Raw genomic sequence first — 20,045 nt, forward strand, 5'->3', positions numbered from 1 at the left:
TATTTAGTACGGCATGTTCTCCATAGATTTTCTTTACAAAATAACGAACACCCTAATTATGTTGCTAAGAGTGAAAATAACACACCCAGGAAAAAAGAGTATGTAATGAGTTGTGCCACAAATGAACCAAGGAAAGATCCCTCCTGTAACCACTGAAATATCCTACGTCCAGATTTATTCGGTTCTTCAGACCAATCAACAGCCTTTCCAGTTACCGTTTTTTCTAGCTTCTTCTGCTTCTTCTTTTTGAAGATGAGGCTATATTTATTAAGTGCAATAGTCCACATAACTGTGGAGTGCTTCATTTCAATACCTTGGAATACACTCAGAATTTAAAGCGAGCACGGTAAATGCAGCTGAATGCAAAAAAGCTCTTAATAAGAACACAAGGAACCCCCTGTTGGATAAGACAAAAGGCCTGTCTTGTCCAACAACCTGCCTCCCCCAGCGGCCAAACAGATGGCCGTTAGGTAGGAGCTAAACGCAATAGATCTCATCTTCAATAGACCTTTCCTGCTCCCCAGGACCTGAAATCCAGAGACATTGCACCTCTGATCCTGGAAGTAGTAGTGCTTGACAATGGAATGGGATTACCATTTTGTCCTAAATGGTACTTTGGTATAACCAAAACACAGATGATGGAGTTCAGGTGAATGGTATCTTTGAAACCTTTGCACTTAAAAGAGCTGTTCTTTAGCTTACGACTGCATAAAAAAGCACCGAGAACCAGATGATGTCACCAGACTATGCCTGTTCAGAAAAAAAAAGGGGGGGGTCCGTTTGTGGAGAATGTAAGCTTTTGTTTACAGCTTTCAGTTTCAAACACGGTATAAATTACAAAAGATGTTCAGTAGATAGGTATCACTACTCCAATACTATTCTAAGGTTCTAGTCTCTGATGTTTCAATCTATGTATTAAACGCTGTATTTGCAAGCTTTGATTTTTCTGTAAACCACTTTGAGATGTATGGTGAAAAGCAGGGTATTATAAATTTCTTAGATAGAAATAGAACAAATATACCATCAGAAGCACTACATAGTGTACTAGAGTAGATCTGCAGGGCTGATGGAGCCCTCTGCACTCTAAGAATGCAAAGCCAGAGAATGGGAAAGGACAGACCAAAGGCCTAGAGACTGCAAGGCCGATGGAGGAACTTGGCAGCGGAAATGTAGCTCATTTTTGCATGTGTGACGTTTAAACTTTTTTCCAGGGTGCTTTGTGTATGAGTGTCTATATTTTCAATCTGAATATAAAACAGACATTGGCTAGAATCCTTCCAGAATGACTGGAATGTATATTTGATTTACAAACAGCCTTATAGTGCCTTTTCTCCCACAATAATAACAATATTTATGAGAGGCACATTCCAGACTAAAAGGTATTCTCAGCTTTTGCAAATGCCCTGACTTGTACAGCTCAGGCCCTCCGACTTCCTTAACTATAGCTGGGCAGGGTGGGATGGAAGAATTTCATTTGATTGGCACATGTGATTCACCCAGATGGCATCTAAGGCAAAAGGAAGAGTTTAAGGACCATTTACAATAGCTGAAGGATTCCTTAAATTTCTTATACCAGGTAAGAGAAAAATCTTAATCCTGTTACCTGAGCCTAATATACTTCAGACTATTTCAGTGAATCACTGCCATTACCAATATACACAGCTATGTACTGCATTAGCTTCCCAGACACTGAACACAATGTTGGCAAAATTGATAAAATATAAACCTAATGAGTCAGCCGCAAAACTTTTATATATTTTTTTTGTAATCTCCAAGACATACAGAAGACAGCCTAGACATATTGCCTTTGGCCCAGCTGCAGAAGTCTTGGAAAAGCTTGTGTGATAGCAGTCTAACTGCTGACAAATGGTACAGTAGTAGAACTTACATGGAAAATATAAGAGAACTCTTTTGGAGAAACCAGGCATTTGTTCACATCCTGGAGAGCTTGTTCAAGGTCATCTAGGTCAAGCACAAAATCCTGGAAAAAAAGAAAATACAGAAAGTTATATTGGATGAAATACCCCATCTTCATCTTCTTGCTTTGTACAACATGGTTTAGACGCCATGTTCTGGCCTTCTGCTAACAACCCACTGCTAGTAGAATAGTAAAGGTAAAGGGACTCCTGACCATTAGGTCCAGTCGTGGCCGACTCTGGGGTTGCGGCGCTCATCTCGCTCTATAGGCCGAGGGAGCCAGCGTACAGCTTCCGGGTCATGTGGCCAGCATGACTAAGTCGCTTCTGGCGAACCAGAGCAGCGCACGGAAACGCCATTTACCTTCCCGCCAGAGCAGTACCTATTTATCTACTTGCACTTTGACGTGCTTTCGAACTGCTAGGTTGGCAGAAGCAGGGATTGAGCAATGGGAGCTCACCCCGTCGCAGGGATTCGAACCACCGACCTTCTGATCGGCAAGTCCTAGGCTCTGTGGTTTAACCGATAGTGCCAACCACACCCAGTAGCCTTCCTACTTGGATGTTCTCTGTCACCCAGGCAGTGGCGGAGCTTCATGTGGGGGGGGCAGCCTCGATGACACCCTACCGGGATTGCACTGCCGGGGGCTGTATGCTCCCCCCGCACTCCTCTTTCTCCGCCAGTGGCTCATTAGCTGTAGCATAGTGACTCCGGAAGGTGAATCTGGTGTCATCCAGATCTCATCCTTCAGTGCCTTCACTTTGAGACAGGATGTGGACATCCTCAAAGAATGAGGCAGAGATGGGCAAGATTTGAAAAGAAGCTGTACTCAGCCACAGGCATGCCAATGACGGCCCTTCTCTTCTTGTTTGTTGAAAGAGTTTTCGCTGTCATTGCAATGCAGCGGTGGGGCTTTTATAGGCATTTCACTTCTCAGGGGTGAGATCTGAGGTGGCACTGGCTTCTCCCTAAGAGGGACAAAGTGGCAGCCAACAGCCTGTGTGCTGGATTGAATTGTGGTGTGCAGTGATGCAGCACCCTTCAATGCAAGAAGGCGGTTTCCAAATGCATTTTCCTGGGGGTGGTGGATTTTCAGCAGTGGTGAGCAGGCAGATAGCAATGGCTAGGTGCCATTCACTCTGTCATCCCTCCCAATCTCCCACCTGAGGCAAAGGGCTCTAGCGGTAGAGCTGAGACTGGATAAGTTAGCTCAGTCAGTGTTGGCTTTTGTAGGTCAGTATTCTGGGAAAGAAGCTGAACAGCTCTGCTTTAATCCTTGAATGTCTCCCAAGTCTCTGATAAAAATGATGTGACAGTGCAGTTGCAAAGTGGAAACACAACGCTGTCTGGCACAATAGTACATTCACAGGGCTGACAAATATTAGCTAATTAGCTATGTGGAACACAACTTTGTAACAGCTTATAAATCATAAAATAATTTATCTTTTTTTTACAAGATATATTAAAAAAACAAGTTCACTGAAGCAATTGTAGGAGCACAGAACCTTACTTTAATCTTTTTTAATAGCCACAGTTATGTTTTTTCTTGATGTATATAGATGTCTTATCATTTTTATACAATTTTTATAAAGTTCTGATCATGAGACTTCCCCCCACTCACCATTAAAATTATGGGAGCCTTCACACTCTGGTTTTTCACATTTATTTGAGCACTAAGTTAAAACAGGGACATGGGTGGCGCTTAGGGATGTGGGTGGCGCTGTGGGTTAAATCACATAGCCTACTTCTGGCATGGCAATTGAAGAAGAGACAAAAACTGAATATGGTTACAAGCTTAGAAGTTGAAGGAAGGAATATTTATAGACCAAATGAGATTAGAAACTGTTTTCAGAGTTATTTCAGGAGACTTTATGCACAAGGGCCGGTGAATGAAAAAGAGATAGAAGAATTTCTTAAAAAATATAGATTACAAAAAATTTCTGAACAAAGCAAAGTGACTTTGAACCAGAAGATAACTGAGCAAGAAATAGAGGGAGCCATTCAAAATATGCAATTGGGAAAATCTCCAGGACCAGATGGATTGACTTCCAGATACTACAAAGCTCTGAAAGAATGGCTGGTACAACCGTTGAAGGAAGTCTGTAATGAAATTTTAGAGGGGAAGAAGGCACCCGAATCGTGGAAAGAAGCGTATATTACACTTATACCAAAATCTGAGACTGAGAAGAACCAGATTAAGAACTACCGCCCTATATCATTACTTAATGTGGATTACAAAATTTTTGCAGACATTTTGGCAAAAAGACTGAAGAGAGTTTTGGTGGTAGAGATTCACAAAGACCAGGCGGGCTTTCTTCCAGGAAGACATTTATCTGACAATGTGAGAAACATAATAGATATTATGGAATTATTAGAAGCCAATATTAATACTTAATACTTAATTAATATTGAAAAAGAGATAGAAGAATTTCTTAAAAAATATAGATTACAAAAAATTTCTGAACAAAGCAAAGTGACTTTGAACCAGAAGATAACTGAGCAAGAAATAGAGGGAGCCATTCAAAATATGCAATTGGGAAAATCTCCAGGACCAGATGGATTGACTTCCAGATACTACAAAGCTCTGAAAGAAGCCAATATTAATTAAGAGACGCCTGCTTCTTGGGAGGAAAGCAATGACCAACCTAGACAGAATCTTAAAAAGTAGAGACATCACCTTGCCAACAAAGGTCCGTATAGTAAAAGCTATGGTTTTCCCAGTAGTGATGTATGGAAGTGAGAGCTGGACCATAAAGAAGGCTGATCGTCGAAGAATTGATGCTTTTGAATTATGGTGCTGGAGGAGACTCTTGAGAGTCCCACGGACTGCAAGAAGATCAAACCTATCCATTCTTAAGGAAATCAGCCCTGAGTGCTCACTGGAAGGACAGATCGTGAAGCTGAGGCTCCAATACTTTGGCCACCTCATGAGAAGAGAAGACTCCCTGGAAAAGACCCTGATGTTGGGAAAGATGGAGGGCACAAGGAGAAGGGGACGACAGAGGACGAGATGGTTGGATAGTGTCTTCGAAGCTACAAACATGAGTCTGACTAAACTGCGGGAGGCAGTGGAAGACAGAAGTGCCTGGCGTGCTCTGGTCCATGGGGTCACGAAGAGTCGGACACGACTAAACGACTAAACAACAACAACAACAATATTAATACTAAGGCAGTATTAATATTTGTGGACGCGGAGAAAGCCTTTGACAATATCTCTTGGAGCTTTATGAAAAAGAATCTTGAAGGGATGGGGGTAGGCCAAGGTTTTGAGAATGGTATAGGTGCAATTTATTCTGAACAAAAAGCAAAACTAATTGTAAATAATGTGGTTACTGAAGAATTTGCTATTGAAAAAGGGACACGACAGGGGTGCCCAATATCCCCATTACTTTTTATATCTGTCTTGGAGGTTTTATTAAACATGATCAGAGGGGACCAGCTGGTCAAAGGGATTCAGGTCGGAGCTAAACAATATAAACTGAGAGCGTTTGCAGATGACCTAGTATTAACTTTACAAGAGCCAGACACTAGTACGAAAAGAGTTTTAGAGCTAATACAAGTATTTGGTCAGGTAGCAGGTTTTAAGCTGAATAAACAGAAAATGAAAGTACTGGAGAAAAATCTAACAGTTGCTGAAAGAGAGAGGTTTCATAGTGAAACCGGTTTAATGGTAGCAAAGAAAGTGAAATACCTGGGGATTAATTTGACATCTAAGAATGTGAACTTATTTAAAGACAATTATGAGAAATGTTGGACAGAAGTTAAGAAAGATTTAGAAATATGGTCAAATTTGAGACTTTCCTTGTTAGGCCGAATTGCTGTTATTAAGATGAATGTTTTGCCGAGAATGTTGTTTTTGTTTCAAACATTGCAGATTGTGGATAAAATGGACTGTTTCAAGAGGTGGCAGAAAGACATATCTAGATTTGTCTGGCAGGGCAAAAAGCCCAGAATAAAATTTAAGATATTAACTGATGCAAAAGAAAGAGGGGGGTTTGCCCTGCCAGACTTAAAATTGTATTATGAATCAGCGGCTTTTTGCTGGCTGAAAAACTGGCTACTTCTTGAGAACACAGATATTTTGGATCTGGAAGGGTTTAATAACAGGTTTGGTTGGCATGCATATATATGGTATGACAAGGTAAAAATTCACAAAGGTTTCAAAAACCATATTGTTAGGAAAGCATTATATAATGTTTGGATTCGGTATAAAGATCTGTTGGAAAACAAAACCCCTAGGTGGCTGTCACCAATGGAAGCTAAGGAAGTGAAAAAACTTAATATGGAATCTAAATGGCCAAAATACTGGGAAATTATAGAACAAGAGGAGGGAAAAGTGAAATTGCAGAGCTATGAGAAATTGAAGTCTAAAGTAAGAGACTGGCTTCATTATTACCAGATAAATGAAGTATTCAAACAGGACAGGAAAATTGGCTTTCAGGTGGAGAGATCAAAATTAGAAACAGAATTGTTGGAACCCAATACTAAGAATTTGTCAAGAATGTATAACTTGCTGTTGAAATGGAATACACAGGATGAGACGGTTAAATCAGCTATGATTAAATGGGCACAAGATATTGGTCATGACATCATGTTTGCTGACTGGGAACAGTTATGGACCACCAGTATAAAGTTTACGGCATGTAATGCCTTAAGAGAGAATATTATGAAAATGATTTATAGGTGGTACATGACCCCAGTCAAGCTTGCAAAAATCTATCATATGCCCAATAATAAATGCTGGAAATGTAATGAAACTGAAGGTACTTTCTACCACCTTTGGTGGACGTGCCCAAGGATCAAGGTCTTCTGGGAAATGATCTATAATGAAATTAAGAAGGTCCTCAAGTATACCTTTCATAAGAAACCAGAGGCCTTTCTCCTGGGCATGGTAGGCCAATTGGTGTCAAGGAAAGATAGGACGTTCTTTATGTATGCTACAACAGCAGCAAGAGTTCTTTTAGCAAAGTATTGGAAGACACAAGAACTACCCACGCTGGAAGAGTGGCAGACGAAGGTGATAGACTATATGGGACTGGCTGAGATGACTGGCAGAATCCGCGACCAAGGAAAAGAGACGGTGGAAGAAGATTGGAAGAAATTTAAAGTTTATCTTAAGAACTGTTGTAAAATTAATGAGTGCTAAAATGTCATGGGTAACGTAAAACAGAATTGCAGCGATAAATGATTGGGTAAGAGAAAAAGGATCAAAGAAATTGAATCATAAGTAATTGAAATTAGGGGTTGCTGAAAAAGTTTAAAACAGGGATGCAGAAAAGGGAGGTATGGGGAAGTCGTTGAAATAAGGCTTAAGAAAAAAAGGTTATGAAATTATACGTGTTTATATGTTTGTTTGTCTATGTATTGTTAGTTGTAAAGTGTCTTAATTTATGTTGGAAAATCAATAAAAATTTATAAAAATAAATAAAAATAAATCACATAGCCTAAGGCTTGCCGATCAGATCTGCGGTTCGAATTATGGGGTGAGCTCCCATTGCTCGGTCCCTGCTCCTGCCAACCTAGCAGTTCGAAAGCATGAAGTGCAAGTAGATAAATAGGTAGCACTCCAGCGGGAAGGTAAACGTCATTTCCGTGCGCTGCTCTGGTTCGCCAGAAGCGGCTTAGTCATGCTGGCCACATGACCTGGAAGCTGTACGCCGGCTCCCTTGGCCAATAAAACGAGATGAGTGCCGCAACCCCAGAGTCATCCGCGACTGGACCTAATGGTCAGGGGTCCTTTTACCTTTACCTAAGTTACAACAGACAAAGATGATATCCCACAAACTTCAGTATGTTTGCAGTGTAGTTAACATGTACCTTATCTGGGTGCAATCTCTGATATAGAGCACTTTGTAGCCTTCTTTCTTCTGGAGGAATCTTGGAATTCTGAACAATTGACTCTAAATAAGCTTCTTTATTTTTCTGTTCTAAAATCCTCTTTGTATCTAGATAACAGAAAGTGAAGGAGACAGGAAATGAACAAACAAAAACACTGGTAAAACAACTTTATCAAATAAAGTAAGATTCTCAGGATTCTGAATGAAATCTGGAAGCAGCATCTCAGTTTTTGTGTGGCTCTGAAGCATATGGCATCCACAAAGAAATTTGAGAAATTTGTTTGAGAAATCATTTCTAGTTATTATATAAAGCCACCTGATCTGCAACTAGGGATGGAAGACTCTGTCAGTGTCAGTTTCCTCAGTTTCCCATTCTTCCAGTCTTAAATTCAGTTTCCACAGCTGTTTGTGAATATTAATTAAAATAATCTTCATTAAAATTCACCAGCATTTTATCCACACTTTCTCCTATTATACGCATTTTCTACACATTGTCTATTTGGAGAACTGCATTGCTAAATTTGGCAAAGTGAGAATTTTGAAGTCTAGCAGGGTTTCAGTCTGTGCATTGGGTGGAGATGTGTGAGTTGGCTAGTTTCTCCTTAAAATGCATACAAAATTGAATCTCTCCTGGGAAGAGTTTGTGGTCAGGGGACAGTCCCAAGGGCCAGAGGAAGATGAACGGATGTCCATATTTGGCTCCCACGCCTCAGATTCCCCATCTCTTTTTTTTATATCACAATATTCTACTGTGAATGTTTTCTGGTTAATAGTTTCTTTCTTTCTGTAACCCTCTTGAACTCCTCCTTACAGTTGGCAGGGTACAATCTTCATTTTTTTTCTTAGCCCACAGCAGCACGTAAGGTTCAGTTGTTTTCAGGAAGCCTTGGGCACAGTCCAACTCCATTCTACAAAACCCCCTCTCCTATCCTAAAAGGATGAGATGTACTCTGTTGGACCAAATGTCCCAATGCTATGTGAATAAGGAGTAATGGGAAGCAAACAGCCTGCTGTCATTTCTGTTTCTTCCTTAGTGCTGTGACATGATGAGATAAGAGAGTGAGAAGGAAGTCCTGAAGTTGCCTGGGGATATTTTTGTTTCCCAAATGAAGACAACCCTTGCCAGTAAATGAAGATCCGTAAGAATCAAGTTCAGCTTGCAAGTGGCCATGGTAAACAACTGGAGGGCTCTGATAGCATATTACAAGACATGCCTTCTCCACAACATCCTTGTGCAAGTCATTAAAAAAAGAAGAGGATTTCCTGACTGGGTACATAATGAAACAGGGCAAATATTCTGAAACCAGAAAAATGCAAATAGCACTATCAGTTCAGATTCACAAGGTATCACCTCTCTGTGTTTTTGTACTAGGATAATTTTTTGAGGGGGGGAACTGTTAATAAAAATAAAATGAATGGGAGTTGTTCCTTTATGGCAAGGGTGGCCAGCCTGGTGCCCACCAGAGATTACTGAACAATTCCCGTCATCCCTGACCCCCAGGGGGACTTTGAACAATAAGGTCAGGAAATGTGAGATTGGAATAGAACTCATCATATTTGTGCAATGAAAAATGGCTTGTGATTTACTGTTCTTTATTTTTAAAAGGCACATTCATCAAAATACTTACCACTCAGCTCTGATAATCTTGAACAAATTTCTTTATACTTGCTCCAGAAGAATTTTATTTTAAGGTCAAGGTTTTCATATGCATCAGCCTCAAATTAAAAATAATGTTAGTTTCAATTAAATGGACCCCCAAAAGCAAGTTTTCATACATATTTCCTTCTTCACAGGCACAACAGCATCCTGGCGTTAGTGCAATGAATTTTCAGGCTAGTAATTTTTTGTGGGCAAGGAAAGGTGAGAAAACAAGCCTTTAAGTTTTAACAGACTCTTATGATACTAAGTTACAAGTGCAGAAACAGAGCTCCCACCGTTTACAATCTCTGGATTCTCTTAGATTCACTCTTTAATTTATGTGATCTCATCAAAGAAAGGGAGAAGTCAGCCAATTATATTTCTTTGTTTCCCTTATCCTGTGTTGGTAAATGGCTGCTCTGATACCTTCACTGATACCTGCACATGATAATTAAGATTTCTTGCCACTTTGCAGTGGTTCTGTAATCTGGTTTCTAACAACCTAAAACCTGTAGATCACATTGACTTCTTGTGCTAATAAGCACCAGAAGTGACTTATTGCCATCTGCTTTATCAGTGGGGCAGGGAAAAATACTTCCTGAAGTGATTCTTGAAGTGTAGCTGTTCATAACCAAGTGAAAAAAATAATTATTCTTGTGCAAATCTTTCCATACTGCCTTCCACCCCCCAAATATTGCTTTTCCTTTAGTTGCTACCAAAGTTTACCCAACGTGAAATTTACAAGGAGAATCTAAGATTCTTAGGTTAAACATTTGAGGATTTTTTTAGGAAGCAAAAGTTGGGACTCTGTTGAACGTAATTACTGTTTTCCATGAACATTTTCAGCATCATCAAAATAGGCACTCCTTTCTTGGCAATTTTTTCTGAGATTCTTTTGAACATGTTTGTGCCAGGGCTAGGCAGTGTGCGGCAGCCTGAAGTAGGATGAATGGGCTATCAGTGCCAAGTTAAAATTTATGTAAACCATTAGGGATACTGGAATGTATCAGGACTTGGGAAGACCTTGTTGCTCAATGAAGGCTTGGTTGGAACAGGAAGTGCTCTTATTCTCTTTCATGAATAGGAGGATCCAGCGAGATCCACCTTCACTGACATCTTTTTGGCGCCAGGTAAAGATTTATCCTCTCCACCCCTCCCAGTCTTTTGATAGATTGAGATGATGCTGTTACTAGTGTGCTGCCAAAGCTGCTCCTTACTGTTAGGGGGATTGGTTGTTGTTTTGTCTTTATAATATCTTTATATTCATGTTTCTAAATGCAACTAGCAAGCGGCTGGGGAAACTCAGCCGGATGGGTGGGGTATAAATAATAAATTATTATTTTTATTATAAGTCCAATTAACAATACTACTATTAATGAACAGCTGGCTGTCAGTCTGAAGGCAGGATGTACAATGCGATCCAGCGGGAAGCAGAGCTGCGCTTTGCATGGTCAAATGCCCATTTAGAAAGCTGGTGCCTTTGAACCTTGTATAAATTAATATGTTATGTCATGAGTGATTACAAGTAATTTTGCTCAAGGTGAAGCTTTAGAGGCCAACTATCACTTCCTATTATATACATGCAACAAAGTCAGTTGACTTTAAGAGGACTTGCGACCATATAGCTAAGTACAAAATGTATTTACCTTCTTGAATTAACATCACTGTTTTATGATGTTATCAACATTTCATCAAACAATGATCATGAATGGACTGGTGCTTGCTGCTTATTTTACCTGTTTGACCAGCATAGATGAAGGTTTAGAGGATGGAATTCCACAAAGGTTGTCCCCCTTTCCATCCATGTTTAGAAGAAGCTTCATGTCTTTGCCTTTCCTCCTCTTCTGTCCTTTCTTCTGCTTAGTTGTGTTGGATAACTGCTCCGTCATTGTTGCCTGGAGTTGCATTCTTTGATCTGACCATTAAGAAAGATCAGGTTGTAGCCATTTATAACGTCTATTTTTGCCCACATTCATCACTAAGCTTAAACTGCCAGCATAACATTATGAGAGCTATTGGCACAGTTTGTTTGGATATTCCATGAGGCATACCCCATGAAACAAGAATGATTTAGTGTTGTTTGTAGAAGAGTGGTAAATAATGTGGCCAATTAATTTGTATGTTCTTAAGGACTACACTGTGAGGTGTACAGTATGCAATTTGCAAGAAAGCAATCCCCGGCACTGGTAGATTTTGAATGTTAACTGCCACCAAACCCAGGAAGGAGAGTGTAAGCAACTGTGTATGGATGACTAGTTATATTGATCAGATAAGGCTTTCTCAGATTTTTGGAAATTTGACTTATATATTCTCAAAGACCATATTAGAAATTTTGATACGTCAAAGTCAGCTAGGCAGACAATTCTAAGGGCCAAATTAGATGATACATGGAGTGTGTGATTAACATTTCCGTTCTGCACTGCAGCCCCCCACAAAATTGCCCTCCAGAACTGCTTTACACTCAGAGAGTGAAGCTGCCATTGATTAACTCCCATTGATTAACATTGCCATCATCCTGATCCTCACAGCTGCTTTTTAAAAAACCAGCCATTTGGATTTTAAAACAAAACAAAACAAAACAAAACAGATAACCTGAAATGCAGTCACATATTCCCCATATTATATAGTTTGACCCACACAAAATTATTGCCTTGTATGTATTTTTAAGAACACCAGGATTGCCTCACCATTTATAACCAAGTATGAAGTATGTTTGAACATAAAGGAAACTTGTTTACTCAAGTGAGGGCTTTCTTCCTTCATTTTGAGTAAGTTATTCAGTGAGGAACTTCTTCTTTTTTGAAAAAGAAGAAGGTAGACATGAAAACATTCCATCCATTTGCACAAAAATTGCTTTGAAACTGTATTTTTTTGCATTTATTATGTATGTGAAAGTCAGTTCTCTTGAATACCATGTTCAGAAGTGCATAATAGCCCCATATGGGTTTGAAATTAGAGAACAGCATTAAGCCAGATGAGTTTCATTTTCATGTCAAAACGTCATAACCTTTTCCCAGCAGCTAATCCATTTTTTTTCAAAAGGGAAGTGTTTTCTGTTTGCCCTCCAAGCTAAGGATTCTAATAACAGTTAATGCAAAATATCCCAAACCCTGTTTGGTCCCACAGCCACTTGAGCTAAAGCTTAGGCAGTGGCCTTTATATGCTTTTTGTAAGTCTGCCTTTAGTTCACGTGAAGGCAGGCAAGGCTTGGGGTGGAATCGGTCACACGAGCCAGCTGGAGTTGGGAGCTTACAGTGAGTATGCAAAAAGACTTTACTGAAGCTTTCACTGAGTTGGGTTCAGGAAGTTCCTAACTCTTGGCCAGGCATGCTTAAGGATCACACAAGTCTTTTGTCCCCAAGCTTTGGCAGCTTCTCTGAGCTGTGCTGGGTGAGCTACAACCATCCATTGTGGCCTCAGAGGAGGACGACTTTTTTTTGAGAAGAATAAAAGGGCATCTCTGGGAGAACATGGCTAGCTGTGATCTTTTGGTCAACAGTAATATGAGCTCATGCGGTAGTCGCACATTCTTCCATTCCTCAGTAGCACAGTGTCTGAGCTCCAGAACATGAACATGAAATCGTTCACAGTGTGGAATAATGAGCAGATTGTGCAATCAAGAATTAAGTTATGAAGAAATGCAGACTCTGTGCTTTGGAAACTCAATTTAGTACTATGAATGGAACCAGCTGTGAAAAAGGGGTATGTTGTGTGATGAAACCACTTGGCAAAGCCAATGGAGGAGGATGCACATGACTCCTGGTTTTAATCTGCAACGGATAATGATGATGCATCAAGAGCACCAAAGGGGCAAAGCATCCAACCAGAGAGGCAGATTTTATCAGAAACCTGTTGGGAGTCAGGGGCAGAATTCTGGAGGATAAACACAATAGCAACTCAATTTGGCAGAGGAGTAGGCTGCAACAAAGTTACTTAATTAGACTTGTCACACCCCTAACATGCAACAGCTTTGTATGAATCAACAAATGTTGACAACTGACCAAGAAGACAGAGGGTGGTTTTAATATGTATTTTCCTAAAGGCATTTCAGCCACCGCAGAACCAAAAGTACAGCCAAAGCTCTGCATGCCTAGCATTTCACAGGAGGTGTTTATCTGGACTCCCCAAACAGGCATTTCCCAAAGGATTTAACATTTCTATTTGCCAAATGCAGGTGGACAAGTTGTAGCTTATAATGTGGTCATTGTACATCATTCTGTGTAACACCTGCCTGCCTATCTAATCTATCTAGTGTATTGACTGACTAGAGGCTGTCCCTGAAGATAGGCTGCAAACCAGGTTTTATTTTGGGGATGGGGAAGAAGAGTGGGGAATCCATGTGATATATTGGCTAGTGTGTAATTTATCTACCAAGAAACAAGCACACAATTCAGCAAAAGTGGAGCTCTGGCTATGGCTGTATTCCTGTGCATGCTTACCTGGCCCATTAACCTAAATGGAAGCTCTGACATGGACAATTTGACATTGGAAAGACACTGACAATTTGACAATTTGACATTGGCAGGACTTAAGTGAGCTTCAGTTAGTATCATTCAGGGCTGGCACTAGACCTCCAGAATGCCCTCAGCACAGTGCTACTACTAGGCCCCCTACTCTCATGGTCATGACTACACAGTATTTTCTCTATTCTGTTGCTGCAGCAGCAACAACAACACCCTGCCAGCCCCCTGGAAGCATGTTAGTGGTTGGGCAGGTGGCAGTCTCACTTTTGAATGGGAACCAAGCTTGGTTCCTATCTATGGTGGCTACCTGCCATCTTTATTTATCCAAAATGTTTCCCCAGCTGGGTTTGATAGATGTTATACACCTACAGACTGCGGCATTGCAATGTGGATAAATGTGAGCCACCACCATGGATGGGCACTGAGCTTTGTTGCCATTCAAAAATGGCACCATCACCTGCCCACCACTAGAAACAGATGTCTGAGGGCCTTGTGGGCCATGACAGTGAATGGTGGTTTGGCCAGGCTAGACTAGTAAGGAGCTCTTTAGAGCCTCCGGGCCGCTGATTCCTGGCACCAGGCTTGGACCCCTTCCATTGCCTTTAATGAGACACAGAGCCATTCACACAAATTCTGTCACCAGCCATTCCACTAGCTGCATCAGAGGGAGAGCTGAGAAAGGAAGGATCCCTTCATTATCCAACATTATGCTATCTGAATTTGCTTCCCTTCATCTCCTCCATTTGCCCCATTTGCATCATGCCTAATATAATGTAAGCCATTATACAAAACAAACTGTAGTGAAAAGAGGAAAACTGTGGTGGTCAAATTCCAGAATGTACCATTTCAGACTGCACATGAGAACAGTGCTTGAACCCTCTCTCATGTAAACACACAAAATCCTCTGTATGTGAGAGCATACCAAAAGGAAATTTTAGCATAATCATATCACTGATGCACTAATTTAGTACCCGTAGGGAGCATTTCATTCAAAAACAAAAGCCACCAATCTGAACCCACAATCCAGAAAAGTCATGCATTTAACTGTGTGCTGAATGTGCTTTAAACATATGGTGTGAATGTGCCCACAATCTACCACTTCATTCTGCACAGGAGGGAAAAACAGAACAGGAGAGAAAAAGTCCCCGGCTACATTGAAGAAGCCGACACTGTAGTTCCCCCGCATAGCAGCACTGTCCCTATTCCTAGAGGGATGTCAGCATGGGAAAGAGCTGCAGTGTGGCTTCGCTTATGTGATTTAAGGCTTTAACACATTACATGGAAATGATTGTGTTGCAGCAACACCTACATCACCAGTGCAAAGTGAAAAAGAGACCTAACTTCTTCCTTTTTTTGCACTTCAAGTGTCTACAGACTCTGTTCTTTTCCATTACAATCTCTTTTTCATAGCATTATTCCTGTTTTTCAGTGAGCTTCTTCACTGTTTAAATAATCTTGCCTTGAAGTTCTTGTACTGTGTTCACAATGTCCTTTTTTCTTTCCAAAAGTGTCTTCATCTTAAACTGCATTTTTTCCAGTTGATCTGATACAGATCCCTATGAGGTAAAAAAAGAATGAGAAAGGAAAAAAAAGAACAGCGCCTTGGGATTTTAAAGGGAGAAGAGGGGAAAAGAAGTTCAGCCATTAACATTTGTTCTCTCCTGTTAACATGAGGTAAGAAATTAAAGGCTTATCATCCGTAATTATGTCAGAACACAGCTTGGGGTGTCTGTGTTGTTTAAAGCTGCTGGTGTTTCATTTTTCTGCTGTTGTATCAAAAGGACCCAGGCAAATGCAATCACCACAGAATTCTTGGATCCAAGTTATTCTTCTAGTAAGTGGCTTTTAAAAAATCAAAAAGGCCTTTTTTGCTTTTTGGCCATCTGTTTATTAAAAACAATATCAAAGAAATTCTGAGGGCTAAAGATCTGGTGCTCCCAAAAGTTTCAGTGGCATTTGAGGAGAAAAGCAATTGAAGAAGGAGGGGACTATAATCCAATACCACATGCCTGGGAACAAGTCCCATTGAATACATTTTATCAAACATCTAAAGGATGGTATTGTTACGCTGGATTACTCTAATTTTCATCTAAAGTTACCACAAAATGTGCATCAGTGTGTGTGTGTGTGTGTGTGTGTGTGTTTATTTTCTTTTAGTAAATCAGCTTCTGAATAGCCAAGTCTCTTCCCCAAGTGACTGTAGAGTTTTGCATTCATAATCTAAACATTATGCAATTGAATCACTGTCATGCAAATGACTAGATCTTGCCCTGAGCCTGACCCTAGCTAGGATCATGGGTAGGCAAACTAAGGCCTGGGGGCCAGATCTGGCCCAATCGCCTTCTCAATCCGGCCCACGGACGGTTCAGGAATCAGCATGTTTTTACATGAGTAGAGTATGCCCTTTTATTTAAAATGCATCTCTGGGTTATTTGTGGGGCCTGCCTGGTGTTTTTACTCAGGCTGAGGGAGCTGGCGTTTGTCCATAGACAGTTTTCTGGGTCATGTGGCCAGCATGACTAAACCTCTTCTTGCACACGGAAATGCCATTTACCTTCCCACCACGGCGGTATCTATTTATCTACTTGCACTTGTGTGCTTTCAAACTGCTAGGTTGGCAGGAGCTGGGACAGCAACAGGAGCTCACCCTGTTGTGTGGATTCAAACCACCGCCCTTCTGATTGACAAGCCCAAGATGCTCAAGTTATATTACCTTAAGAAGGCTGCACATTATCTTGTTATGTTAAATTTTTTTCTTGGGAAATTGATTAGATGAGACTTTTAGTGACATGGCATTTCACCACTCCTTTGTTTTAAATGGGATTCAGGGAAGCCACTGCAATAGCAGAGCTTAATGCTCAGGGTTCCTAAGAAATATAAATTCGCTTTTTATTTAAATACGAAATTTATCACACTTTCCAAAATAATTGGCAAACCATAAACCAGCTGTCTTTTGAAATTCACAGTTCTCCAAGTTTTGCAGTGCAGATCTCCAGGCAAGTAATACACATAAAAATGCAGGTCAGAATATAAATGCATCCATTAATGCAAATAAATGAAAAAATGTGTGATGTTAAGCAAATTGCTTTGTAAATAAGTGTATATTAGGCAAAAAAGTATAAATTGGGAGAAATTTGAACTAAAAAGCTAACAAATTTTCATCAGGGCTTTAAAAAAAAGTAGACTGGTATAGAAATGCAGAGAACTCAATATAATTGTCATGTGTGGATTTTTTAAGCTGCTGTTTTGTTAATAATGTTTTATAGATTTATAAATGTTAATTATATTTGTTAATTACTTTACATGATTTATGTTGTATTTGTGATGTTCTATTATGTTATTGTTATTCATTGTTTGGAGCCGCTTTGAGATTCATTTGAATGAAAAGTGGCGCAGAATACAACAAATCAAATAAAATTATGAACTTTGAGTTTGGGAGCTTTGGGGATGTCAGGCTCGCCATTTACCTCTACAGAGATATATGCACCTGAGTGAAATTTCATGATTAGCATTAATGGAATGCAGATTGATCGCAACAGCTACAAATCTCCACTCACACTTTCAAGAATCATTTGGATCTTTTTCTCAATGTCAATGTTTTCCTTTGCTTTTTTCTGTATAAGGATTTCTTCTACGTGATCAAAGCCACCAGGCACCTGACTGAAATTTGCATTTGGCATATCAGTAGATTCCTGGTCTCTAGGTTCTTCATCAGGGTCCTTAAAAAAAGTACAAAGAAATAACTGTTATACTTTTAAAATGCAAGCACTTTGAGCTCCAAGTGTGCCATGGTGCGCACTCTGAGCTGGTGAACATTTGCTCTGAAAGTGGGAGTGACACAGAGGGGGAGCCCTAGTATGCAAATGCGAAAGGGTCTGAAAGTTTCACATCAAACGAACGTGTTGAAACATCTTTCTTCAGTGTAGCAATGGCAGTTAATAATAATAATAATAATAAATTATTTGTACCCCACCCATCTGGCTGGGTTTCTCCAGCCACTCTGGGCGGCCTCCAACAGAACACCAAAACACAATAACCTATTAAACATTAAAAGCTTCCCTAAGCAGGGCTGCCTTCAGATGTCTTCCAAAAGTTTGGTAGTTGTTTTTCTCTTTGACATCTGGTGGGAGGGCATTCCACAGGGCGGGTGCCACTACTGAGAAGGCCCTCTGCCTGGTTCCCTGTAACTTGGCTTCTTGCAGCGAAGGAACCGCCAGAAGGCCCTCAGCGCTGGACCTCAGTGTCCGGGCAGAACGATGGAGGTGGAGACTCCATTACATTACATTAAAATGTCTTAGGGCGGTTTCATTACAAAAATAAATATAATAACTTGCCCTAAGAGGCAGAGAGTGTGACAGAAAGTGCTTCCAGACTGGAACTGGCCCTTCTCATACATGCAAGATTTTTTTAGTTTTTGTTTTGCTGTGTCTACACAATGTCATTGCCATCAGATTGCCAGCCTGCATTCCTCACCCCCCTACCTTCCCAATTTCATCTTCATTTACCATTTCTGGAGAAAATCTGATACATTTTTTATAATTAAAAAAAAACATAGCCAGTGTGTGTGAGTGAGAGGGATATGTGTTTTTAGCCTAAAGACAACAAAAATAGAATGGTAAGGAAAGAGCTGTCAGAATAGATAAAGCAATGAGGTTTTTACCATTCTCAGGGAAATGGACAAAAGGAGTGAGAAATAAACTATTCTGTGGCACTGAAAAGAAAAATATAAAAGCTAAGAGATACACTTTGGATGATGAAGTTCCAAACTTGTACAGGATGTAAGTCCTTATCTTCTGTGTTATTAGCGGACTATGTTTGTCACAGTTGCTATGGCTCCAGTCAAAATTAGGAGAGACTGGAAAGGTTGTAGTTTCTGATTGTCAGAATATCAAAACAGAGGGTAAGATTGTGGCAAAGCGGGCAAGATAAAAAGGGGAATGGAAATTAGTACACAACCTCAAGGTCACCAAACGTTTCTGTTGTCCCGTGTATTGTTAGCAACTATTTCTCCTTTCTTTCATAAGAAAAAATCATATATAACCTGTTGCACCATGATAAGTAAGGATCCTACACTCAATTTAACTCTGCAGCATACACGATTTCTCATCCCACCCCACATTTTATCACCACAAAGACCCTCTGAGTAGTTAAGGTATGATGACTGCTTCAAGGTCACCAAGTGAGCTTTATGGCTGACTCGGAAATGGAATTGGTCCCAGTCCTAACACAGTACAGTGGTACCTTGGGTTAAGAACTTAATTTGTTCTGGAGGTCCGTTCTTAACCTGAAACTGTTCTTAACCTGAAGCACCACTTTAGCTAATGGGGCCTCCCACTGCTGCCATGCCGCTGCTATGCGATTTCTGTTCTCATCCTGAAGCAAGGTTTTTAACCCAAGGTAATATTTCTGGGTTAGTGGAGTCTATAACCTGAAGCGTCTGTAACCCGAGGTACCACTGTACTCTAACCATGGCTTAAAAGAGAAAAATATTTGGTAGAGGCTGAACTATTTGTAGAGAACACAAATTAAGTTACCTTTGGTCTTCCTATGTGTCTTACCTCATGACTGCAGTACTTTAGGAAAATTCTTTCGTAAAATGATAAGCGTTCTGGACTTTGAAAGGAAAAAAATGATGTTAAAAAACAGGAAAGCAAAGTTACTTCATATCACATTCCTGTGTAAAACAGCCACAACAGATTGAACTGCTGTGTTCTTATTTTATCATCATCATGTTTTAATATCACAACATGTCATCTCAAACACAACACACATTCAGCTGCTGAGTTATGTACACACATGTCCAGCTCTTCTTGACATGGGGCTGGTAGAATGGCAATACTCACTGCAGAGGCTGGTGTGTAAATAAGCAGAGATATATGCTAGCATATATTTCTGACCTCATGCCAGGGCAGGGAACCTGAGGCTTTGCAGATGTTGTTGACCTCCAAGCCTCATGAGTCCCAGCCAACATGGCCAATGATAACCCAACAACCTATGAAGAGCCACAGGCTCACCATCCTTGCACCACGGGCAAAACACAACCTGACCTTTGGGCCATTTGGATATCTAATCAAAACTAGGACTGTGAAACTCGCTGGCATTGTTTCAGGGAAGACCCTTTCTTTATGTTATTGTGGGTACAACAAAAAACTACAGTAGATACTGTAACTTCTTTTGAGCACCATATCT

General features: G+C 40.3%; 1 protein-coding gene and 1 long non-coding RNA gene across 2 annotated transcripts in view; one reads left to right on the top strand and one right to left on the bottom strand.

Moving 5' to 3' along the window:
- The window catches only part of LOC310760040, a 592,410-nt gene that overhangs the window by 351,905 nt on the left and 220,460 nt on the right, over nt 1–20,045 (top strand). The window lies entirely within an intron of this gene.
- The window catches only part of LOC310759012 (uncharacterized protein), a gene marked incomplete at its 5' end in the record, with an annotated part of 137,849 nt that overhangs the window by 18,019 nt on the left and 99,785 nt on the right, over nt 1–20,045 (bottom strand). The window contains 7 exons of the mRNA XM_083605773.1: nt 1,889–1,981; nt 7,735–7,862; nt 9,383–9,470; nt 11,130–11,308; nt 15,316–15,412; nt 17,414–17,575; nt 19,415–19,469. Of these exons, the coding sequence (XP_083461899.1) occupies nt 1,889–1,981; nt 7,735–7,862; nt 9,383–9,470; nt 11,130–11,308; nt 15,316–15,412; nt 17,414–17,575; nt 19,415–19,469 (802 nt within the window). The remainder of the gene's footprint in view (nt 1–1,888; nt 1,982–7,734; nt 7,863–9,382; nt 9,471–11,129; nt 11,309–15,315; nt 15,413–17,413; nt 17,576–19,414; nt 19,470–20,045) is intronic.

This window comes from Podarcis filfolensis (assembly GCF_964270895.1).
Source record: "Podarcis filfolensis genome assembly, chromosome: 3".
In the NCBI taxonomy this organism is placed as follows: Eukaryota; Metazoa; Chordata; class Lepidosauria; order Squamata; family Lacertidae; genus Podarcis; species Podarcis filfolensis.